The sequence below is a fragment of the Phocoena phocoena genome, chromosome 9, assembly GCF_963924675.1.
Source record: "Phocoena phocoena chromosome 9, mPhoPho1.1, whole genome shotgun sequence".
NCBI lineage: Eukaryota > Metazoa > Chordata > Mammalia > Artiodactyla > Phocoenidae > Phocoena > Phocoena phocoena.
Genome location: NC_089227.1, coordinates 3,037,524 through 3,062,960, shown reverse-complemented (window position 1 = coordinate 3,062,960; position 25,437 = coordinate 3,037,524). Strand labels below are relative to the sequence as shown.

Genomic DNA, 25,437 nt, shown 5'->3' with positions numbered 1-25,437 from the left:
CCCGGTCAGTGCACCCTTGGGGGCAGCAGGCACCCTGCTGCCCTGTCCTCCTGTGGACTTTGGCCCTTCAGCTCCTGCTTCGTGGGCCCCGCAGCCTTTTCAGCCTCAGCCCTGGTGGGCAGCCTCCATGTCCAGGTTCCTCCCAGGCCTCTGGGGGGGTCGAGCCCTGCAGCATCCACCTGCCTCAGGAACTGGGAGTCCAGTCCGTAGGCTCCGACCAGTGGGCCTGCAGATTGCCCATCATTGACCCTCTCTGTCACCTGCTGACCTGGCAGCTCCGGCCAGCCTCCCTCCCAATCTCGTGAGGCAGCAAACAGGCATCATTTTTGGTTCCTGAACTTCCCCAGCCCCAGGGACACGCATCCCAGCGCTCCCGGGCAGCCCCAGGTCAGCAATCCTGCAGCTCCACGCGCGTCGGCCCCCAGCCCAGCCCTGTGTGTGGCTCTGTGGTTTGAGGCGGGGTAGCCAAATGCCAGATGGTGGGGAGTGGGTAGGGCGCAGTGATGTCCCACTAGCCTGCCACGCTGGCGATAGAGACCCTTCGTTTCCCGGTGACATCTCTCTTCTCTGTGGAGGGGGGATGGGCAGCAGGTGGGATTTCCTCTGTGCCAGGACCTGCAGGGGGACCAGAGGATGGGGTCCTCGTCCCGGTGTGAGGCATCGTGGTGGTGTGAGATCGGGAGGGTCCCATTCCACCCTGCACTATGATGGTTACCAGCTGGGGGCGCAGACAGCAGGCCCTGAGCTCGGGCCTGTAGAGAGTGAGTCACTGCATCTTTATATGAGCCCGTTATTGGAGGGGGAGATGGACGCTGCCTACCCTGTGCAAGGTCACGTGGTGAGCGGTGATGCTGAGATGTGAGCCTGGGTGCTGTCACCCTCTCCCTGTCATTCCTTTGGGGTCCTCTCTCCCACTCACCCCTTCGACTCCCACCCCCACCCTGGCCATGGGCACAGTTGAGTCCTGTGACTCTCCTTCTCAACCTCACTCGTGCACTCGCCAGTGAGGGACTCACGGATGGGACGGCCTGGGTGGGGAACCTCAGCCTGTGTGCAGAGCACCAAGGTTCAGGTAAGCCCAGTGAGGGTGACCTGGGGGCGTGGCAGAAACAGTGCTGGGATGGAGGCATCGCAGGTGGAGAAGTCTGGGGTTAACCCAGCAGGCAGTGGGGACCGCTGAGGGCTTTGCACCAGGAGGGTGGTTGGAAGGAGCTGTCCTTGAGGAAGGCTCCTCTCAGCCTGTGGGGATGGGACTCAAGGTGTGCAGGGCAGGTGAAGGAGGAGATTCCTTAGTGTCTACGGTAAGAGTCCCCGAGAGAGAACAGTGACGTGAGTAAGGATGCAGCAGGAGGAGGCAGGCTGAAGCTGGCCAAGAGGGAGCTTGGCACAGCCTTTGGGGGAGTAGAAGGAGGAGAGGAGGGGAGGGGAGGGGGAGAAGAGGAAGAAGGAGGAGAGGAGGGGGGAGAGGAGGGGGAGGAGGGGAAGGGGAGGAGGGGGAGGAGAGGAAGAAGGAGGGGAGGAGGGGGAGAGGAAGAAGGAGGAGAGGAGGGGGAGAGGAGGGGGGAGAGGAGAGGAGGGGGAGGAGAGAAGAAGGAGGAGAGGAGGGGGGAGGGGGAGGGGAGGAAGAAGGAGGAGAGGAGGGGGAGGGGGAGGGGAGGACGGGGAGGGGAGGGGAGGAGAGGAAGAAGGAGGAGAGGAGGGGGGAGAGGAAGAAGGAGGAGAGGAGGGGGAGAGGAGGGGGGAGAGGAGAGGAGGGGGAGGAGAGAAGAAGGAGGAGAGGAGGGGGGAGGGGGAGGAGAGGGGGGGAGGAGAGGAGGGGGAGGGGAGGAAGAAGGAGGAGAGGAGGGGGGGAGGGGAGGAGGGGGAGGGGAGGGGAGGAGAGGAGGGGGGAGAGGAAGAAGGAGGAGAGGAGGGGAGGGGGGGGAGAGGAGAGGAGGGGGAGGAGAGAAGAAGGAGGAGAGGAGGGGGGAGGGGGAGGAGAGGGGGGAGGAGAGGAGAGGGAGGGGAGGAAGAAGGAGGAGAGGAGGGGGAGGGGGAGGGGAGGAGGGGGAGGGGAGGGGAGGAGAGGAGGGGGGAGAGGAAGAAGGAGGAGAGGAGGGGGGAGAGGAGAGGAGGGGGAGGAGAGAAGAAGGAGGAGAGGAGGGGGGAGGGGGAGGAGAGGAGGGGGAGGGGAGGAGGGGGAGGGGAGGAAGAAGGAGGAGAGGAGGGGGAGAGGAGGGGGAGGAGATGACAATGCAGTAGAAGGTAATGAAGCACTAACCTAAAAGGAGAGGTGGCAGAGAAAGTGCTGCCTGGAGGGGCTCTTTGTGGGGCTTCTAATGTCTAGAAGCCAGCAGACTTGTTACAGTCTCTGGTGGGTGTGAGGTGGTGGCAGGTGTGGGTGTGGCCTCACTGCAGTGCGGAAGCTTGGCGGACACTGGCGTCTCACCGGGGGCTCCTGGGGGCTCCTGGGGGCTCTGGGGGCTCCCGGGGGCTCCTGGGGGCTCCTGGCGTCTCACCGGGGGCTCCTGGGGGCTCCTGGGGGCTCCTGGGGGCTCCCGGGGGCTCCTGGGGGCTCCTGGCGTCTCACCGGGGGCTCCTGGGGGCTCCCGGGGGCTCCTGGGGGCTCCTGGCGTCTCACCGGGGGCTCCTGGGGGCTCCTGGGGGCTCCTGGGGGCTCTGGGGGCTCCTGGGGGCTCCCGGGGGCTCCTGGGGGCTCCTGGCGTCTCACCGGGGGCTCCTGGGGGCTCCTGGGGGCTCTGGGGGCTCCTGGGGGCTCCTGGGGGCTCCTGGGGGCTCCTGGCGTCTCACCGGGGGCTCCTGGGGGCTCCTGGGGGCTCCTGGGGGCTCTGGGGGCTCCTGGGGGCTCCTGGGGGCGGCACACTCCTTGCTTCCTTGGGGCTGCACTGCACTGGCTGTGCCTCCCCTTGCGGGGAAGGAAGTCGACCAGAACGATGGGGGCTGCTGGCTGGAGGCAGGAAGCTCAGGTGACTGCAGCTCAGGCAGAGCTGACTGTGGGGTCCCGAAGTGGGAGGGTGTTGTCCTGGCAGCCAGATCCCTCCATCCAAGCCCACTGCCCCCTCACTGGGACCCTTGGGCGCTGCGGCCTCGTGGCGCGTCTGCCACCTTATCTGTTTGGCAGCTCGTTTGTGATCCTGGGACAGTGATATTTGGTAGAAACTGAATATGGCCTTCAAGCCTGAGAAGCCTCACTACCACATGGAGTGTGGCTGCAGGAACACAGCGAGCTTCTGATGACATAGCTTTTGGGGGGAAGAAAAGAAAAAGAAAGACTCTTCATCCAAAGAAGGTGCTGAATCGCGCCTGGGACATGGCAAGGCTTGCTTTAGGCAAAGTCAACAAATGCTTGGTTGCACGAGGTTGGTGAGCCACGGTGAAGGTCTGACTTGTGTCTCAAAGAATAATTACACTTCTCCCCGAAGCGGACACCTGCGATGTCCATGCCGGCAACTCCGAGAAGGTGGTGGGCGTGTTTTGTCAGAAAGAAGCGGGTAGCTGCCAGGCATCCTTGCTGAAGACACAGCTCTGCTCTTCCTCCCAGATCGTTCAGTCCTTTTCAGTTTGTTTTCTGGATTAGAAGGTTCAAGCCTTGGACCAGGTGAGCCAAGGCAAATTGATTTTGCTCCTGGCGGGGGACTCAGGAGCACCGTTTTAGCTGGCAGGCGTGGCACCGCGGGCTTGCTTGGGAGGAAGCCCTGCATTGGGTGGCACCTTTATGAATAAGTCACAGGCTGGTTGGATCAGAGGCCTCTGCATGTCCTCACAGCTCTGCTTCTCCTCTGCGCTCCCATCCGGGGAAGCTCCAGGGACGGGCTCTTGCCTTGAGCTGTTGGGACCGCGCTGGCCGTGAGATAAGGTGCCCCCTGCTCCTTGTAAAGGGGCAAAGCAAAGCCTCCAGGAGGGGCCAGCACAGCTTGGGATGTGTGCACACATCGCCAGGTGGTTTGGGAACCAGTAAGTTTTCTCCTCGGATCTGTTTCCTTTCATTCGATAAGAATGTTCAAACCTCAGTAAACGGGTACAGACTATTTTTTGGAAGGAGAGATCCTTTTTCTATAACATTTAGCAATGCAGTAACTCTTGGTTTTATCTGATTCTTGGGGTGTGAGTTGCTCTGCGCAGCTTCGTCGTGGAGTCCTGGCCGCCGGCTAAGTGATCCACACCCACGGGCTCTTTCTTAACTTACTGGGGGTTGGGTAACCGCTGTGGGATTCAGCTCTCAAATGCTGCTCTTTGAATATGTACTTGATGTGCACTGAGATAGCCATGTTCCCATGTACACGGGCCCGCGTGTCAAGTTTGCTGAGTGTTATGGATAGCTTTTGCTATTGTGTCTTCGAGAACCCCATCAAGAAAGCTAATCGTTTCATTTTGGGTTACTGAAAGCTTCTCCCAACCCCAGGTCACGACGGTGAAAGTCTCTTGCGAGTAGGGGTTCTTGGTTGGTTTTGAATGTGTTTGCAGCACAAATGAGCTTTCATTGGGCACCTAGAGGCGTCAGCTTCTCCTCTGCCCTTGTTAGAGGCAAGAGGCTTGCTTTTTTGTCCCAAAGAGTAAACCTGCTAATAACAGTAAAAGCCGTTTTAACAGCTATAGTCACTGAGTGCCCTGCAAGAAACTTCCTGAGTCATCTTGTCTAATCCTCACGTGAACCCCATAATAAACACTGAAATCATTCTCCGTTTGGCTCCTGGGGAAACTGAGGCTGACAAGTGGCAGTACTTGCCCAGACAGAGTCGTCTGCTGTAGGACACACAACTGGCAATATGTTCGCCAGATCCGCATACAGCAGAGTGTATCACGGAGCTGGCAGGTGCTTTGCAGCTATGAAAGGGTGTTCTGGGGCAGAATTCCAAAGGACGGTGTCTCTCCGGTGCCCTGAAAAGCAGTGTTTTTATGGGAAGCCCATTTCCCCCTGGTTTACTGGGACTCTGGTGTTCCTCTCTTGATGCAGTGTTTCTCCTTCAGGCTGTCGCTTGAAGATGGCCTCTTAATTTGAGAATTCCACGGGTACATGTATCTGGATCTGTCGTTGACTGTTTCCCTTGTCCTAAGTTTTGTTTTTAAAGGCAAACAGGGTAGGGAAAGCATCAGAGGGACTGGCCTCATTCCTCCTTTATTAGGAGGGATTCTTGTCTAGGAAGGAATAGTACCCTGATGAGGCGAGGTACTTACTGAACCCTGAGAGAAGGCATCGCCGGGGTTCGAACCTGGGGTCCCCACGACTCACAGTGGTCTGCAGAAATCGCGTGCACATACGTGAAGGTGTCTTGGTGCACCGGGCCCTCATCAGATCCTGATCCTAAAGGCTCGGAGAGCCCTGAGGATTGACCTGGAAGCTTCCCGCCGTGAGCCAGTCTGCCCATCTCTCCGGGACTCTGCCTCGTCCTCTGTTCCATGAGGATGTTGAACACAGCCTGTGATTCGTGTGTCCTCAGCACTGAAGGACGTCCTCGGGGGCTCTATTAGACAAGGCTGGTCCGGACCCCACATCACAGCAGACTGTGCCAGGAACCTTTCCCAGCGGGGGCCTCCCGACCCACCCCCTCAACTCAGTGGCCCCTGCAGGATGCCCACCCTCTAGCACATGGCACAGAGCCTGGACGGTTCAGCATTGGCTGTTGGATACCCTGGGGTTTTTTGTTTTCAGGAAATAACTAGGGAGAGGGCCGGGGGCGCGTAGTGGCTCAGGAGGACCCGTGGCAGCGTGAACCCGAGAGAGTCCCTTGCCTGTCGGATCCTCAGTCTTCCCGTCTGTACAGTGGGGAGAGTAACCCTGCATGTGCCCTTGTTGTGAGGACTGAACGTATGTATGCCAAGTGCTTGGGACTTGGCTGGCTTGTACGTCCAGAAACTGAGAGCTAAAAACCCCGGTTACTGCGGGGCTCAGAGGCGTGGGAGCTGTTACTGGAGGTTGGGGAGGGCTCACTACCCCCTCGCACCCATCCTGCCCACCCTCCGCGGTGCCGTGCTGTCCCCGGGTGTTGGCCTGGGTTTTGGGACGTCCACCTTCTCTTAGATGCTCGCATAACTGGGCAGTGACACGCAGCTGAATCACAGCAGAGGGGAGCTGACTCACTTGTACAGCAAGTAGTCTCTGAGTTGCCTTCTCTGCTGGGACCAAGAGAGTCGTGGGGTTAGAGTCTGGAGCCGTGGCTGGTCCTACATGGTCTGGTCCAAGTCCCGTGAGTGCCGACTGGGAGAAGCGCTGTGAGAGACACTGGCTGGATGCTCTTCTGGAGAACATTCTCCGGGGTCGCAGTAGGGATGGGGGAGAGAACTTTCTGAGGAGCGTGCCTTCCAGGGTGAGTCAGGAGGAGAGGCGACAGCATTTCCGGCAGGGAACAGAGTGTGTGAAGCCCTCGACGAGGGAGAGCTTGCTGATTCGAGGTAGCGAAGGAGGAGGCGTGGGGGGACCGAGGAGACTGGGACAGACGAGGTCGGGTGTGCTTGCGCCGCAGCGCTGGGGGGACGTAAGCGAGGACGTGGTAGCTACTGCGATCTGTGATTTAAATGATGGCTTGAGTGTAGAATCTAGCAGAGGGAGAAGGGGTGAGGGGTGGGAAGGGTCCCATGGGAATCACGTGGAGGGGGATTTTGTCCAATTGGGATTCTATCCCAGACCACCCCAAACTTTCTGGACCTGCTCTCTTTGTGTCCCAGCCGGAAGGCGGGTCTTGTTAGCAGTGGTGTCTCTGTCCCTTGCCCCTGGCCGGGGTGGCAGGGGGGACACGCCCTTGCTCTGTGCCCTGTTGCTTCAGGTATTGAGGGCCGTTGTGAAGACCACTCTTTCCTGCCCTTGTTGCCTCCACGGTATGTCTTCCCCTCATTTCTAACAACCCTATTAGCCTATATTTGGCGTCATCTTTGGGGTCTGATGTCTTTGTTCCACTTTCTCCTGGAATCTCCTGACCCATGAAAGGATAAACAGAAGGATGTTGTCGGTAGCAGCGGAAGGCCCTTCTTGCTGATGCCCGGAGCTCACCTGGGCTCCGCCAACACAGGCACTTGATGTGTTTAAACTTTCACTGAACTTCCTGAGGAAACTGTAGAAAATACCTTGCAGAAGGGAAACTCCACCTACTGGGTGAATGCGTTTACAAAAGAGAAGCAGTCCATCGCTTCCCTCATGCTGACCCCCTTCAAGGCTCTTTCCCGGGTGTGACCCAGGTCCCTCCCCTAAATCCGGTTCCTGAGTGGGTGAGGCTGACAGGGGTCACGCAGAGGAAGGAGCAGCGCCAGGGACACCCCCGGGACAGGGACAGGCACTGCGGGACATGGGATGCTGAGGAGACAGGCTTGGAACCAGGCTTCTTGCCCTGTAGCCCTCGCTCTGAATCACGGCTCTCACTCCCATTCTGTGGCTGAAATCCAGCTGAAACCGCCAACATTCCATTTAAATGTGAAAAGTTAAACCTTTGTATTTCGGCTTCTTATCCTGCACATCAGTCTTCTGACTTTAAGAGGATGACCATCCTTTACATAGACACCATCTTCATGATTGCTTTCATTTATTTAAAATTTTCCTTGGAGTATGGTTGATTTACAATGCTGTGTTAGTTTCAGGTGTACGGCAAAGTGAATCAGTTACACATATGGCATATATCCAGTCTTTTTTCAGATTCTTTTCCCATATAGGCCATTACGGAGTACTGAGTAGAGTTCCCTGGGCTGTACAGTAGGTCTTTGCTGTTTATCTACTTTATATATAGTGGTGTGTATATGTCAATCCCAGTCTCCCAATTTATCCCTCCCCCCTCCTGCACCCCGGTAACCATAAGTTTGTTTTCTACATCTGTGACTCTGTTTCTATTTTTGCAGATAAGTTCATTTGTAGGCTTTTTTTTAGATTCCACGTATAAGTGATATCACATGGTATTTGCCTTGTCTGTCTGACTCATTGCTTTTCTTTTTAATGCAAATAACTTAAACAGAGGCCATTAATCTGATGGGCACATTTCATAATGCATCCAAACATGAAACTAAACAGCGGTTACATGAAATCGTCCTCATTGCCTGTTGAACAGTGCACACAGCTAATTAAAAGGCCAGGGTCTTCATGTCGTTCTCAGACAACAAAGAAAAAGCTAGTTTGTACTGAAGCGATGCGGGGCTTGGTCCCTTACCCCTCACGGTACAGGGGACAGAAGTCCTTCATTCTCTGTCGCTGGCACGTCCCCAGCCCCACCCGGCCCTGGTGGGGAGCAGTGGGGCACTGAGGAGAATGCAGCTGACCTCATGTAGGCTACTACTAATTTTAAAAAAATTGAAATGATTGCACGTGTCAAAAAAAAAATATTCTGCACTTTGGGCTGCCAATGAATCCCTTTGTAGATCTTCAGGGATTGGTATACTTTAGTTTTTTTTAAAAAGTGTTATAGAGACAAATATTCTTGCACAAAAGTTTTACTTTTGTAAATTGTAATTCAATAATTATCTCAAAAATCTGTGACGTGTCTGTTTAAGAAGAAGTAAGCAGGCATCCTCAAGCACATTCTGCCCTCATCTCGTTTCTGTGCAGCCGTTGTGTGCCTTCCGGCTAGAAATGAACTTAGTCCGTTGCAGATTTCTTCATCAGTCGGACACCCTCTTTGGGGCGTGAGAGCCTGTACGGACACGTGACCTCTTGGGGGCACCTGCCCCTCACCGGGTCCTGGGCCAGTCATCTTATGGATGTTACCTAGTTCAAGCCTCACAGCAGCGAGACCACAAAATCCCGGCCTCCTGGGCAGATCCCGGAGTGTTTGCTAGGCCCGTCCCTTGTGAGTGTTTAGCGCCTCCATTGGAGAAGCCTCGGCTTATGCGTTCACACTTCCTAGGCTGCTCTGTACACGAGCGGGCGGCTCTGAGACCAGCGCTGTCAGTGCCACGAAATCAGGTTTCGAGCACTTGACTCGGTTCCCTTTCACGCTAAGCATGTGCTGAGTCCTCGCTGCGTGGGTAGCTAGCTGCAGGTGTAGACCCTGAGGTCCTCGCGATCACAGATGCACAGGCTGCCCCTGCCCACACCTGCCTGCATGTCCTCACCTTCACCCCCCGCCAGCCCGGCTCACAGACATATGGGCTCAAAGGGAAATAAAGTGTCCACCCTCAGACCCCACCGGAGACCGCTGGGGACGGGACGGCCTTCCCTTTAGGGTGGGATGTAGGGGAGTGTGTGTCCCCTGGGGCTGTCTGCACACCTCACCCTTTAGGTGCGTTTCCACCGGGGAGGCCAGCCCCCTAGTCTTCATCTCGGCCAGGGTGCTGACGCCAGGCACACGGAATCCTCGCCCAGGTGGAGCCGTTCTCAGAACGTCTCCGACCTTCCCGCAGTCCTGCTTGCGTAGACCTTTCTGCCCCTGATTCTGTCTAACCCCTGCCCCTCTCTTGTTTCTCACGAGGGTGGGATTTCTCCTTTGGGTCTGATGGTCAGCTGCCTTAAATTTGCACTTGTCTGTGAACTTGCCTTCCAGAGCTGGGTATGTGTGTGTACATGTGTGCGCCTGTGGGTGCGTGTGCACGTGTGAATCACGTGCCTTGCGAGAAGAGCCTGTTTTGCTCTTCAGCGTTCATAGGAAATGCCCGAAGTCTCCCCCTCCGCGCGCCCAGGGTCCCTCCCTGACCCAGTCTGTGCCCATCCCCCTGCCTCACCACATGCCAGCCTTCCTGAAATGCGCCCACATCCCAAGCCCCGTCCCACCTTGGTGCCGTCAGAATGACCATCCTTGCTGGGGACAGCCTCAGGCCCGCGCTTGTGCTTACCACACCTCCGTCTGATGGTTCATGTCACCACTCACACGTCATCTCCTGCAACTTTGTGAACTCAGCCTAAATCAGGAGCCCTTACCAGTCCCTGCGGAGCAGTCTTGCCTTCCGTGCCCTCGTGGCTGTACCATCCTTCCTCCTGTGTCACGTGAGCTGTTGCCCAGCCTTGGGGACCGTGATCCCGTGGAGGATGACTTACAGCTGTGATCAGCGATCTTAGGATGGTCCTGGGATGTGATGGGGCCACCACATATTTGTTTAGTGGATGACTGTCTTCCTAGACACGCGTGGCATTGCTCATAGGAGAAGTTAAGTCTTCAGGTGTGAAGGATAATGTTTGTGATGGTATGATTAAAAGCCTGTCATTCCTGCCCGCCTTTCTCGGATGCTTCCTCCAGACCAGTGATTCCCAGATCACTGAATTCTTTGCTGCATCCACGACTCCCAAGGAGGTGGCTCAACTCAGAGTCAGATTCGGGAGGCTGGCCGGCCGGCCGGGGCCATTTGCCCAGAACCCCAGGCCTCCCGCACTGACTCTCAGCGGAAGTGCCTGGCAGCCTTGGGGCTGCTCCCTCCCTGGGGATGAGAAGAGACCTCGCGTCCAAGAGCTGGAGGAGAATCCAGGTGACCCTGGAAGTGACCTGACCCTGAGAACCAGGGCAGCTCGTGTCCAATTTTCTGACTCTTCGGAGAGGAAGCAAACTTCTGCTCGGGAAGACTCTGAGAAGAGAACGGTGACCCCTTCCGCCTGCAGCGCCAACAGACCCACCGAGCCACAGCTTGCTTCACCGGCGGATCAGAACCACGAGTAGCCTGGTCTGGTTCTTCTTTGAAATTTGGGCGGGCTTCAGATTTCTTTGAACTTTGAAATTCCCTTTCAGGAGACGCTGTTCACCCCGCTTCCTGCCCGGGCTGCCAGCATGGTAAATGGGCGGGGATCCTGCAGTCTTCTCATTCGGCGGAATGGGCACCAGCCTCGGCATCCATGGACAGTCACACTAGAGAGCAGAGCGCCCTTTGGACTGTGCTCAGGGAAGTAGAGAGCTGTGTGGACATTCTCTTCTCAGGCTGCAGCCTTGCCTGCCCGGGCCCCTCCAGCTTGGCTGGGTGCCAGCCATGGCCTGGAGGTCGGTTTTCATTCAGCCGCCTGGACTCGGCCCTGGGATTTGCACTCGCTGAGCCCAGACGGTGTCAGACGCACAGCCCACACCGTCTTGGATCGGCTGCCTTTCGTTGGGGCAGCGTCTCCGCCTCCTGATTCACACCGAAGGGCTCTGGGCGGAAAAAGCCGTCTGGCAGTGCCCCCGCTGATGTGGTAACTAGCAGACATGGCCCTGACATTTGGGTCAGAACTATGTGATGGTTTTAAGATAAAACCGTTTGGAGCTCTGACTGATGCTGTTTGAAATGCCAGAAATGTTTTTACGTGATGGTTTTAAGATGGATTACCTTTGAGATGCCAGGAACGTTTTAATTTTTATTGTTTTCATCTGCTAAGTCCTTCCTGCCCGGCACTCCCAGCTGCTTTCCTGGAGGGAGCAGAGGGCAGGTGAGTGGCTTGCTTAGCAGCTCATGCCCTCAAGAGCCTCCCGGGGTGTGCCCAGGAGGGGCCAGGCCCTGGGTCCCTGCCCGGTGGGTCCTCAGACTGGGGCAGAAACCTGGCCCTTTGACGGCCACGCGCTCCCAGACTCAGGTGACCCCAAACGCCCGACACCCGCACAGACCTTCCAAGGTCAGCACCTCGGCTGCCCTGGACCGAGTGAAGGTGGTCCGAAGAACGCCCGACACCCGCACAGACCTTCCAAGGTCAGCACCTCAGCTGCCCTGGACCGAGTGAAAGTGGTCCAAAGTGGTCCCTCCGGGCAAAGGAGGCCAGTGCCGCTGCGACCATGTCATGTGGAGATGCTGCTCTTTAGCGGAGGGGCCTGGGGGGTCCGTGCACCTGGGCATCTTCTGCTCTTGAACTGGCCCACGGTTACGCCCTTGAACACACAGCCTGAGGTGTTGTGATGCTCCTGGGGTGCAGGAGGATGGGGGCCGCAGCAGAGATGCCTCGCTGCCCTCGGGCCCTGCTCCCTTCAGGGCTCCCTCCTGGGCAGATGCAGCCTCACGCCTTCCTTCCCTTTCCTCTAAGGGGCCCATGAGCCTCCACCCCCGTCAGGTCCTGCATCTTCCGCCTTGCCCCCCAGCCAGAGAAGCTTCTCGTGGGTGGTGGGACAGAGGCTGAGGGGCCCCAAAGAAGGAGCGAGCCCCGGCAGGAAGACTCACAGTACCAGCTGATCCCATTACTAGGATGAAACGATTTCATTAGGATGAAGTCTAATTTTATTAGGATGAAAACTTAATTTTACTGGGAGGCAATGATTAAATAGTGATAAAATCACATGAGGTAAAATGTACCATTTCTGAGCCATGTTGAAGCATACAATTCGGTGATGTTAAGGGCATTCACATTTTTGTGCCACCATCTCCAGAACTTTTCTTCATCTGGAACCATTCAGCGAACCGGAACTCTGTTAAACAAAAACTCTGTTAAACCCATCAAACAAAACTACCCGTCTCCCCCCTCCCCCAGCCGCCGGTAACCACCCTTCTATTTCCTGCCCCCGTATGAACTTGGCTGCCCTCCGAAACTCCTATAAGTGGAATCAGGCAATAGGGGTCCTTCTGTGACTGGCTTGTTCACTTGGCTTAATGTCCTCAAGGTTCATCCATCTTATGGCAGGTGTCTGAACTTGCTTCCTTTCTAAGGCTGAAAAATATTCCACAGTGTGTATCGGGCCATATTTTGTTTATCCTTTCATCTGTTGATAGACTCTGGTTGTTTCCACCTTTTGTCTATTGTGAATAATGCTGCTCTGGACATGGGTGACAAGTATCTTTTTGAGTCTTTACTTTCAATTCTTTGGGTATATACCCAGGGTCGCATGGTAGTTCTATTTTTAATTTTTTGAGGCCCCTCCGTACTGTTTTCCGTAGTGGCTGCACCAATTCACATTCCCCCCAGCAGTGCGCAAGGGTGCTAATTTCTCCATGTCTTCGCCATCATTTGTCATTTTCTGATTTTTTTGATCGTGGCCACCCCAGTCCAGACTGCAGCTTAATTTAATGTGATATAATGGTGGTAGTTTGGGTTTATATTTTTCTGTGACTTAGTCTATTAGAACTGGAAGCCCCCAGTTTCACCGACCTGGAAACTGAGGTCCAGGAAGGAAACTCCCCTGAGACAACACAGGTGAACACACAGGACCACCTAAGAGATGCTCTTTTCTGCTGTGGCCAGGTGTGGCCTCAGAGCCAGGTCAGCCCCTTGTCCAGGTGTGAGGGCCAGTCACACTGGACTGAGGGGAAACGGAGGATGGGGATTGGCCTGCCCACCTGAGACCAGGAGGCACACAGGTTCAGGCCACAACTGAGTTCTCAGCGCCCTTGTCCTTCCTGGGAGCCCCATCCTAAATCTACAGACCTGTCACCCTGCAGATTGCATGTACTAACACCGCTTCCAGGGCTTTTCAGTGGCTGGGACCACAGAGGTGCCTGGTCTGAGCGTGAGGACCCCAGAGTGTTCTGAGAGATGTCTTCAGTCGCTCCTTTCCCTCTGCCCGTACTCACTCCACTTACACTGGGAGTGTCACTGTCATCTCGAACTCCATCCATGGGAAGCCGATTGCTGGCCGACCCCCAGGATGCATCCTCTGTGGGGCTTTGTGGAGCCTCCTGCAGGAGTCTGGGTGACGTGCAGTGGCCTCCCCACGACCCCAGCCCATCCTCTCCCTCACGGCGTCTGTGTCCGGGCATCCTCTCTCCACCCCACCTGTCCTCCACTTCAGCCCTCGTGCTGTGGACCTGGGGCTGTACCTGCTGCCTCTCCAGGCTTGCTTCTCCAACCGTTTCCCCGGACGCTGCCTCCCTCACCTAACTCCTGACTTCCCCTCCCAAGGCCTCAGGGACCCCGCTGGCTACAGGGTCAGCCAGGTCCTCAGCGGCGTCCCACCTGGGAACTTCTTCCCGCAGTAGCTGGGCCCCTCCTCCAGACAAAACAGACACAAAACTATCCTCTGGTCCCGACCTCTTTCTTGGTGACCTTGAAAGAAGTAATTTAGGCACTCCCCAAGTATCTGTGGGATACCTGTTTATTTAGAACCCACCTGTGCACAGTTCCCCCAACTGTAAAATGAGAGCTGGAGATCTTATCCTTTAGACTATGAGGGTCAGATGAGACAAAGTATTTATTTATTTATTTATTTATTGCTGTTGAAGTATAGTTGATATACAATATCATGTTAGTTTCGGGTGTACAGTATAGTGATTCAGTTCCATATATATATATACACACACAAACACACATATATATATATTCTTTTTCAGATTCTTTTCCCTTATAGATAGGTTATTACAAAATATTTAGTTCTCTGTGCTATACAGTAGGTCCTTGTCGGTTATCTATTTTATATATAGCAGTGTGTGTATGTTAATCCCAAACTCCTAGTTTATCCCTCTCACCCTTTCTTCATCGGTAACCATAAGTTTGTTTTCTATGTCTGTGAGTCTCTTTCTGTTTTGGAAATAAGTTCATTTGTATCTTTTTTCTTTTTTCGGATTCCACGTGTAAGTGATACGATGTTTGTCTTTCTTTGTATCTTTTTTCTTTTTTCGGATTCCACGTGTAAGTGATACGATGTTTGTCTTTCTCCGTCTGACTTACTTCACTTAGCACGATCATCTTTAGATCCATCCATGTAGCTGCAAATGGCATGATTTCTTTCTTTTTTATGGTTGAGTAAGAGACAAAGCATATTTGGAAAAACCACAGCACTCTGGTACACTGTCTGGCAGTATAGTCAGCCCATCGATGCTGTTTGACATCTCCTTCTATGATATACATTACAGTATTTTTTCCTCCCCCGCCCATACACGTTTTTCGCTCCCTCATCTCCAAAGTCTGCACATCCTCAGGGTTGCTCACAGCCTCCTCTGTAGGTGGACACCCCACCACTGCGGGCCATGCAGAGTTCTTCAATTTCATTGTTGTCTCAAGATTTTATAAGTCTGCTGAGTTCCTTGTAGGCTGAAACTGATATAATGTCACGGTTGCCAGCATCAATATCAATGAGCATTTTTAAGAACCTACAAATATGAAGAGCAGTGTGCTAAATATTGAGCGTACAGACAGCCTTAGTACAGCACCTGCTGCCTTCTGGAGATATTAACTAATAGTGGAAGAAATGAGGTTCTTGTTTGCCTCATAAAGAGATTAATCACAGTGGGGGTGGGACCTCTGCGTCCAGGATCTTAGGCTGGCAACAGGCAGCTTTCCCAGCCTGGGGTCTGTACATTCGCGGACACACACGAAGCTTCTGAAGCGGGTCTGATGCTGAAAACTCAGCCTCTACGGACTGGTGCGGAATCAAATCTTAGAGACAGAGTTTTGGGTGAAGTGGAAAAGAATAGATTTATTGCTTTGCCAGGCACAGGGGGACACAGCAGGCTGGTACGCCTCAGAACTGTGTGTCCCAACCCGAGGGGATTTGGTGAGGAGTTTTATAGTGACAGTTCAAGGGCGGGGGTTGCTGATCAAGATCAGGGTGTGTGCGGGGCCTGCATTCCTTAAACTGGCCTCAGGCCGGCTCTTCCTAATGGGCTTCTCTGGTTACTTTAATCTGGTCTCAGGTGGTCTCTTGATGAGATCTTCTCTGGAATGAAGAATGCTAATATCTTCCATTTTGGGGGGGGTTTAGTTCTATAAAGAACTTAAAGATATTGTTCTGTGTATCCCTTGAGGGGGACCCAGGACCCTGCCCCAAGCCTACACTGTTGTTTCTTGACTGCTGTCCTTTGTCTCTGCATCCCCTCCCTTCCCTGATTAGCAACTGTTTGAACCTGCCCTTTGGAACTCAGGGAAGGGCATGGAGGCTGGAGTCTGTCCCCTAAAAACAAGGCTTCCGTGCCCAGGAGCCCCACAGGGTCCTGCTTGGTTTCAGGTCCACAAATCCATCTGCACCCCAGGCAGTCACTTTTGGTGTGAAATTTTCCACGTGCACTTCTGAAAATCTGCAAATGTTATTCTGTGAAATAAAAACAGATTCATGAAGTTATGAACATATATATTAACTGTATGTTTTTCTATCAGTTGCTTTTATCAAATGATACAAAATCACAGCTAAAACCATATGCCATTTCCATGTTAAGACAGGAGCCTCTGTTCTAAAGAGATGTGATCGTTAACATAAACCAGCTCTCAGAGACTCAGATTTGATTGGTTCGTGGTGGCAGGTAAACACTTTTTAAGTTTCCCAGGTGCTTCTGCATGCAGGTAGAGACCCCTGAGCTCAGCCGTGTGTATCTGGAGGCCAGAAGCACCTGGAGCATTCTCAGGAGACATGGTTTCGAGCTGTGTCTTCAAGGGATCAAAACCTCCAAGGCAGATGGTGAGGCAAAGGCAAGGGGGGACTTTCGTGCTTCCAGGATCAGGGACCAGTGTCCTGTTACCAGCCAAGTGGGGGAGATCCAAGAGGGGCCAGGACTGAGGGTCCGTGGAGAGCCCTGATTTTCAAGCACCGCTGTGGTTTGGGTGTTGTCACAGATGCACAGGGGACAGGTGTGTGATGGCCCGGAGTCTACGGGTCCAGATGGCCACACACAGCTGGGTTTTGCTGTGAAGGTGTTCAGAGCCCAGTCAGATCTTTGATTTTTAATTATTTCAAAAAAAGCCAGAAATTCATTGTGTTCTTGTGAAACATTCTAGTTTTTTCAATGTTGGCCAACTTACACATGCATACATGTGCACTCACACATGTGTGCATGACACCGCACTGGACCCACAGAAGCCTTCCTGGGCATCCGTGCAGCCCGCAGGGAGCATCTTGGTTTCTGTGTGGCCGCAGGGAGGGTCTTGGTCTCTGTGTGGCCGGGGATGCTACGTGCAGAGCAAAGCGTGAGAAGATGAAGGGCATCCGTGGTGGCACTCAGTGCGTGTTTGTGGAATGAGGGGGTCACAGTAGGATTGAGTGGCAGGAGGCTGGGGTGTAGAAAGAGACTGCATTTGTGCAGACGTTAGTGATGAGGGCTTGGGGGTGCAGCAGTACACATGGGGAGGAGGTGGGGATGGAAACAGTGTCCCAAAGCTGACTCTGGGTGGTGGGGACAGCATTTATTTGGAAAAATCTGGGGCAGTAGACATTTCTTCTGCCTCTTTTGCCCCCATCGCAGTGCTGGCTGAATGAACAAATGCCTCCTTTTCTATTCAGTGTGTTCTGAAGGAGTTCAAGCCTTCAAGCCAGCTTTTTTTCTTTTTTTATTGGGATGTAGTTGATTTACAATCTTGTGTTAGTTTCAGGTGTACAGCAAAGTGATTCAGTTATAGATATACATATATCTATTCTTTTTCAGATTCTTTTCTCATTTAGGTTATTGCAGAGTACTGAGTATAGTTCCCTGTGCTATACAGTAAATCCTTGTTGTTTATCTATTTATATATATTAGTGTGTATATGTTAATCCCAACCTCCTAATTTACCCCTCCCCCTCACCTTTCCCCTTTGGTAACCACAAGACTGTTCTCTGTCAGTCTGTTTCTGTTTCATAGTTAAGTTCATTTGCATCACATTTTAGATTCCACATAGAAGTGATATCATATGATATTTGTCTTTGTCTGACTTACTTCACTTAGGATGATAATTTCTAGGTTCATCCATGTTGCTGCAAATGGCATTTCATTCTTTTTTATGGCTGAGTAATATTCCATTGTAAAGCCAGCTTTATTAGTACCCAGAAATCAAATGTAGTTTACTTGGAAAGTATATTTATTTCCTAAAAATGATTTTTTCCTGAAAGTGCTGCTGGGAGGTAATGCTAATGGCAGGTGGACTGCTCAGAGACTGGGCTTCTAGCCGAGACCTATGGTTGATTAATGAAGGAACACATAACCAGTCTCTCTGCCTTGACTTTTCCATCTGTATAATGGGCCGATATCTGGTCTTCCTAATAGAGGTTGAAGGATGCACTGGTTAAAACTTCAGGCTCTGGAAACAAATTGTCTGTAATCTGAGAAAGGTGTGCCCAGACTCCTTATCTATAAAACAGGAATGGCAGTACCTCCTCACGGTGTTATTGTGAGGAATAAATGAATTAATACTACACAGTCCTTAGACCAGTGCAATATATGTTTCCTACTTCATCTTTATTTCTATAAGTTTAAAGGAAAAATATATAATGAATAAGAATAAAGCATAAAAATTATAAAAAATATGATGTAGGTATAAGGTTTTTAATAAGAGAAAAAGAGAATTAATTTATGTCTACTTATCAGGGTAGAGGATGAAACCCAGGTGTCATTCCTAAGTCTTGTGTTGGCCAGTGAAGTGAACAGTGATGGTCTGAGGCCTCATCTTAACCCTATTTGCTGTTTTTCCCCACTTTAAATGACCTCTTTCATTTTACAACTAATGCATAGAGAGGTGATATTATAGAAAAAATTAGGAAATGCATAGAAGTGAAAATAGCAAAACAAATGTCATGGTACCCATCACCCAGAGATCGTTGTTACTAATTCTTTGCCTTGTCTTTCTAGACTATTTTGTGATCTATTGCTATAATGCATACTTCTCTTATAAACAGTATTTCTCAAAACAAATAATATTTCAAAGTTTGTTTTCTTAAAATGTCTGTATTGAGCATTTTGGAACATCAACTTATATACATTTAAAATATATTTATTCTTTTACATGTAGCTGTCCAGTTTTGCCAGCACCATTTATTGAAGAGACTGTCTTTTCTCCATTGTATAGTCTTGCCTCCTTTGTTGTAGATTAATTGACCATAGGTGTGTGGGTTTATTTCTGGGCTTTCTATCCTGATCCATTGGTCTATATTTCTGTTTTTTTGCGCCAGTACCATACTGTTTTGATTACTGAGCTTTGTAGTATAGTCTGAGATCAGAGGACCTGATTCCTCCAGCTCTGTTTTTCTTTCTCAAGATTGCTTTGGCTATTTGGGGTCTTTTGTGTCTCCATACGAATTTTAAAATTATTTGTTCTAGTTCTGTGAAAAATGCCATTAGTAATTTGATAGGGATTGCATTGAATCTGTAGGTTGCCTTGGGTAGTATAATCATTTTGACAATATTGATTCTTCTTAATAACCTAAATGGGAAAAGAATTTGAAAAAGAATATATATATATACATATGTATAACTGAAACACTTTGCTGTATACCTGAAACCAATACAGCATTGTAAATCAACTATAGTCAAATATAAAATAAAAATTGCTTTTAAAAAGTATATTTAGCCAGTACTGGTATAACATTGTTTTAGTACCATCATTTATTGAAATTCTCTCTTTTTGACCTGTGGTTAGAATATCTTACATACGTTTGCCATTATAAATTGCGTTGTACTGAGTATCTTTGAACCTCCCACAATGCATTCCTGTGGGATTGTTTCTTTAGGATACATTCCTAGAAATGGAATTCTGATGTCTGATGCTTCGGGCCAGAGTGCCCCAGCACATTGCTCTGCAGGAGAAGTTCAACGTTGAGGGTTCACGTGGCCTCTCTGTGGCTCCTCGCTCTGGAAGAGGGCAGGCCGGAGCACAGCGAGGTGGGGAAGGGCAAGGCCCTGGGAGCCAGTCACACCTGGTCCGCATCCCTGCTCCGGGCTTCGGGGGAGCTAGGATCTTACTGACACTCAGTGTTCTCAACTGCAAAAGATTTTCAATGAAGTGAGCTTCCTAAGCGTGTTATTAGCATAGGTCCTGATGCTGAGTAAATGCCAGTTCTTGTTATATAATGCGCAGGGCCTCTGTAAAATAAGATTCTTATATATAAGTAAGAAACATATAAATAAATGTGTGCATGCATATACATACACATAAACACACATCATATGCACATACATATACATATATGTACTTGTACATAAAACACCTATGTACCTAAATATAAAATAAAACACCTACACAAAGTAAGGTCCGTTGCCTCCCCTGAATAATGTGGAGGAGACAAGAATTTCTAAAAATGTTTGTCAGAGTGGGTGATTTATTGACAGGTGTTTAGAAATCTACAAGGTGAATTGAGAATTCAAAGCACAGTCAGAAATAAGGTGAAAACAGAGGGGGAGCAGGTGTCGTGTTAAAATACCGTCACTTGTAGCCCCTGCCACTGAACTGCCACCTCCGTCCACAGCGCCCGTGTCTGTGGGTGTTGGTCTGGTGGATTTTCTGGCTAATTTAGTACCTCCTGATGTAGTCCTGTCACATCCTCAATACCGTGGACCCATGGACTCCAGATTCTCAGCTGGTTGTGGATCCAGTGGTTTCAGCTAGAGCAATGCAGACCCCTTAATTAGCTGGGATTTGTAACCCAGTCAATGGTTCAGAAAGGACTGGTCCAAGCAAACTCTGCTGCCCCAGCCCACTCCCAGGAGGGGAACACATTTTAGGCTGTTTCTTTCCAGGAACACTTACTTTCAAAATTGCGTCCTCCATAGACCATAGACTGGCGGTTGCCGAGGAGAAGGGGTGGGGGAGGGATGGAGTGGGAGTTTGGGATTAGCAGACGCAAGCTTTTATATATAAGAATAGATCAACAGCAAGGTCCTACTGCATAGCACAGGGAACGATATTCAATATCCTGTGATAAACCATAATGGAAAGAATATAAAAAAGGAATGTATATATGCATATCACTGAATCACTTTGCTGTACAGCAGAAATTAACACAACATTGTAAATCAACTCTACTTCAATTAAAAAAAATGATGCATCCTCTACTTTTCTTAGTTGTCCATTTTCTCTATGTTGAAGAGTGCTAATATATTGATTTTTTTAATTGAAGTAGAGTTGATTTACAATGTTTCAGGTGTACAGCAAAGTGATTCAATTATACACACACATACACGTATATGTGTATATATGTATATATATATATGTATATATATATTCTGTATATATATATATTCTTTTTCAGATTCTTTTCCATTTTAGGTTATTACAAGATACTGAATATAGTTTCCAGGGCTATGCAGTAGGTCCTTGTTGTAATATATTGATTTTTAAAAGTTTGTGCAACTCAGAAGGCCTTAAGCACTTATAAGACTGGACAATTAGGAGGAAAGGTCCTTAGGAGCTGCTGGCCATCGACAAGTGATTTGCTAACTTTGGGTTGGAAGCTGCCACCTCATTCAGTCCTTCCTGTTCTCACCTTTCAAGGAGGAAGATGAAGGCTCGTGCTCCGCCCCCTCCCGGGGGACCCACCACCCCCAACGTGCACAGAGGACAGAGACCTTCCCGCGATGCGTCCCCCAGCCCCCCGCAGAACCTGCTCAGCAGGAAGGAGACGCTGGACGGCAGGGTGGTGGCCATGACCGTGGTGCTGCCTAGCGGGCTGGAGAAGAAGAGTGTGGTCAACGGGAGGTAAGGGCCTGGGTGCGGCGAGGAGAGTTCTGTCGTCCAGTTTGCAGAGCCACCGAGACCTGAGGAGTGGGCGCATCCTCCCGCGTTGGGCTGGACCAGAGCCTCGGGGTGTAAATCTGGGCCTAGAGACAACCTGCAGTGTCGCAGGCGGCCCGGCTGCGTGCCAGCTGGACCACCACGCGCACCCTCATCCTTAGGACTGCAGCTCACTCCTGTTAGAGGTGGGCTCAGAAGGAAGGGGGCTCTCAGACCCATAAGCACGTCCGAGTAGGTGACCACCACCACAGGTGGGGCCGGCATCCTTGGCCCTGAAGTTGCACAGCCTGGGGGCAGCCCCCCGAGTGACCATCCTCGGGTCCACTTACGGACTGACTCTCGGAAGTATGAGTACCGTCAGTTATCCATCTTCCGAATGGAAACAATGCAGGTTTAGATTAAGGAATAAAATCCGACCCATGGAGTTGACACTGATGGGAATCAATTTCCAGACCCTCGATTCCCACCCGCACCCTCATTTGGAGATGATCTGCCTGCGAAGGTACCTGTGGCCGAGCTCACATGCTGGTTCTTCTTCCCGTCCCTTCCCAGCCGTAAGAGGCAGGACGGAAGCATTGGTAATACTCCACTAAGAGTATGAAGGGTGTTATTACCGGTAGAATTTCTAACTTGATGTTTAATACTTATCAAAATAGATCGTAATTATACTGTTTGAGCAATTCTGCACTACGGTTAGTAACTCAATCCATAATAAAAAGTTTTAACAACATCACAGTAAACAATTCCATTTACATGTTTAGACATTTTATTGTGCAGAATATGATAGAGTGATCAATTATAAAAACACTCAAGCATAAAAATAGTTTTGTATAATTCTGAGGCAAGAGTCAATGGGAGTCGTATTTCTAGGAAGCCAAGGAAGGTAAGAAATGATATGAAATATTTAAATCTTAAAATTCCGTTTGCCCGAGTCTTTTAAAAATGGATAATGGTGGAAATCACATCACTCTGGGTGTTTTTATTCTTGTGGGTACGTTGAAAACAGTGGTACAACAGTTTTATGTTAAAATCTTAGGATTCTGATTCTACCTGATATTACATCCTTTGCAACTATTAAATTTTATAAGGAAAATTCCAGGTGACAATTTACTGGCAAAGGGTTACATGAGTTTTTAAAATTATTTTATGGGCTATGTGTACAAAAAGTTAAGGAATGTTTCTCCAGGCATTGATATGTACCTAGGATACAACGTCTTCAACTCTAAAAGGGGTACCAAGCAGCTTTCCAGAGTGTTACCAGCAGGGTGCACCAGGGTGTGCTCCTCTGTGGGGCTTCTCCTTGTGGCCACCACCCCACCAGCAGAAGGCTCTGGACCCCAAAGTTAGGACTTACCTTGATCCCTGTGGCCTAGCACCCACAGAAGGCAGTAGCTCCTGTGGGCAGGGTTCACGCAAGAGATGTTCAGGTTTCTAAAGTGTCTGTGTTTCTTGTTTTACAGAGGAATCTTTGTTCTAAATACGCTTTTCCCACTTAGCTTTAACTTGAGAAGCAGGCCATATTAGCATAGGTTTACAAACTACTTTAATAGACGAGTGTCATTTTATCAGTGACTCTATTACAGTTGACTCAGCATTCTTATATTTTTGGCCCAATTTCTAGTTACATTTATAAAAAAACACTTTAGTGAAGTGTGATTAACATATAAAAACTGTCCATATTTCATGTGTACAGCTTGAGTTTGTGGCTAAGTATACACCTGTGAAACCGTGGCTTCTTTGTCTAGTTACATATCTTTTAAGAAAATGGACTCATGGGTCATGTCTTAAATAATACACAGGTCCGATCTTACAAGTGCATGAGGAGAGAGAGAATGCCCACTTGTAAATTAAAAATATTATTTCGAAAGATGTTTTCAAACTGAACACATTCTTCCAATTTTAATTTTCTTTTTCTTTCAGAGTAGAAGTTATCACTGTGCCATGTTGCAATGCGGCTGTGAGAATAGGTTCAGCTGTAGAGATTAAGTATTAAAATACTCTTCTCTTTTCTAAGAGGTCAATACTCATCCCTTCCCCAAGGGTTTCCTGCAGCAACCTGTGGGCTCCCTCAGCGGCTTGCAACTTGCTGACGCTGCAGCTTCTTGCTTTGGGAATTGGTTTTATGTGTCCTGCTCTTTAATAATACAAGAGTGGGCCCAAGTCACCTTCCTGACCCTTGCTGAAACCAGATCTACTAATCGTTTATCAGTGTGGTTTCTCTCTTCCATTTTATCAGAGAACATGTCCACCTTTCCGCTGGATAAGTAAGTCGTTTATAATTTACAGTCAGCACCTTAACTACCTTTCCAAACATGAAAGATTCTCACAAGGAAAACACATTAGTACTTGGAGTCTGGTGATTCCATTCTGCATACGACAGTGATTTTTCTTTCTCTCTTTTTTTAAAGTTTCCTTTGGATTTAGAAACGTAAGTAAAAGTCTCAGTATGTTCTTAGATGAGACATGGGAACGGGTGTTCTGGAACTTTCTTAAGGAAGAAGCTCCGGTGCCCTTTTAGGAAGGGTGCTACCAGCACTGCTCAGGGCCACTGCCAGGAGGCCGCTGGTCCCATCACTCTAACTGGGGGACAAGTAAAGAGAAGGTCTTTGAAGAGAAAATGCCCTTTGCCAAAAGGGAGCTTCATAAATGGCGTCGAGCAATCGAGATTTGGGTCCGTGTCATTCTGATGTGGTAAATTAACTCACGTCCAGTTGGCATGCAAGCCCGAGGGGCCCAGGACAGGAGGAGGCAAGCATTTCCCTCGCAGGATAGAGGAAATCTCTCTCAATGTTCAGTCCTGCCTCTGTGGACTGTCAGACCCCATTTATAATAGCCAAGTTTACAACCGTGCATGGATTTGCAGGTTCCCGGCCTTGTAAAACAGCACAGGACTCCCATGGCACAGGTATTGTCCTCCGAATCCCTTCTGGAGAGAGTTCACCTGTTCCGAGATGAAGGGGAGGGGAGGGGTGAGCGAGCCCAACCCTGGTCTGTCCTCCATCACCTGCCCATCAAGGTACTGGCCACGCTCCCTACAGAGAAAGCAGGTGTGTGGTTGGCCTGCAGCTTCAGCAAGGCCCCGTGGCCTGAACCCTGCTCCCTGTGAGCTCGTGGCTCCAGGGCCTGAAGGAAGCTGGTTCTTCTCCAGCACCAGTGTGTGAAGCGGGTAAAGCCGGAAAGGGCGGTTTTGATGCTGGGGATGCTGCCAGAAGAGGACCACTCTCCAAATAATAGGCTTGGTTTAACTCGATTTACATTTTCACTTAAAGGATACTATTTTTTAAAAGACTTTATTTTTCAGAGCAGTTTTAAGTTCACAGCAAAATTGAGAGGAAAGCAGCAATATTTCCCATAAACCCCCTGCCCCTATATACACCCAACCTGCCCCGTTATCCACATCCCCCGCCAGAGTGGTACCTCTGTTCTAATTGATGAACCTACACTGACACGTCATCATCACCCAAAGTCCATGGCTTACATCAGGGTTCAGTCACGGTGTTTTACGTTCTCTGGGTCTGGACAGATGTATCATGACATGTATCCACCATTATAGTATCATGCAGGGTATTTTCACTGCCTTAAAAATCCCTTAATTTTCATCAGCAGCCTCCAGTTACTAAGTTTCTTTATAAGAATCTTTCCTGTGAGGAAATAGCCTGGTTAAGGGGCAGACCATAGATTATCAACTCCTTGCTTATCCTGTGAAGAGGTGCTGTTATGGTTTTGGATTTGGTGCTAAACCCATCCTCCCGAGTGGCAGTCTCCTTCTGTGGGATCCCGATAGACTAAAAAAATGAAAACGATCATTTATTCATTGAGCAAAATACATATTGAACACTTAGCTTTCATGAGACACTGGGAGGAGGACATCCCAGCAAATAGAAGGAAATAAATAGCATTTGCAAAAGGACCAGTTTGTGCGAGAAGGCGGAAGTGTACTGCTGCTGGGACCCGGATTGAGAAGGGGAGATGCGCGGCCTGGACACGAGGGCTGGCCGGGTCCCAGCGTGTATCCTGGAAGCCATCCTACGGCTCCACTTGCCGCTAACAAGACTGCACGTGCCTCTGGGGATGCAAGGTTCCACCCCAGCGCTAGGCAAGTCAGGAGAAAGCTGGTGCATCTGAACGTCCATTTAACTTACACATAGTGAACAATAGTTCTGCATTAAAGGTAGCATGCAAATTTCACGTGCGTTTTAAAAATAAGCACTGACAGGGGACTTTAAAGATATCCAGGCTGTGTT

General features: G+C 50.3%; 1 protein-coding gene across 1 annotated transcript in view; it reads left to right on the top strand.

Annotated features, from left to right (window-relative positions):
• The first annotated feature begins 10,863 nt into the window (after nt 1-10,863).
• Nucleotides 10,864-25,437, top strand: part of COBL (cordon-bleu WH2 repeat protein) — a 177,704-nt gene continuing 163,130 nt past the window's right edge. The window contains exons 1-5 of the mRNA XM_065884338.1: nt 10,864-10,874; nt 11,392-11,553; nt 11,909-12,016; nt 13,578-13,760; nt 20,954-21,157. Coding sequence (XP_065740410.1) covers nt 10,864-10,874; nt 11,392-11,553; nt 11,909-12,016; nt 13,578-13,760; nt 20,954-21,157 — 668 coding nt within the window. The remainder of the gene's footprint in view (nt 10,875-11,391; nt 11,554-11,908; nt 12,017-13,577; nt 13,761-20,953; nt 21,158-25,437) is intronic.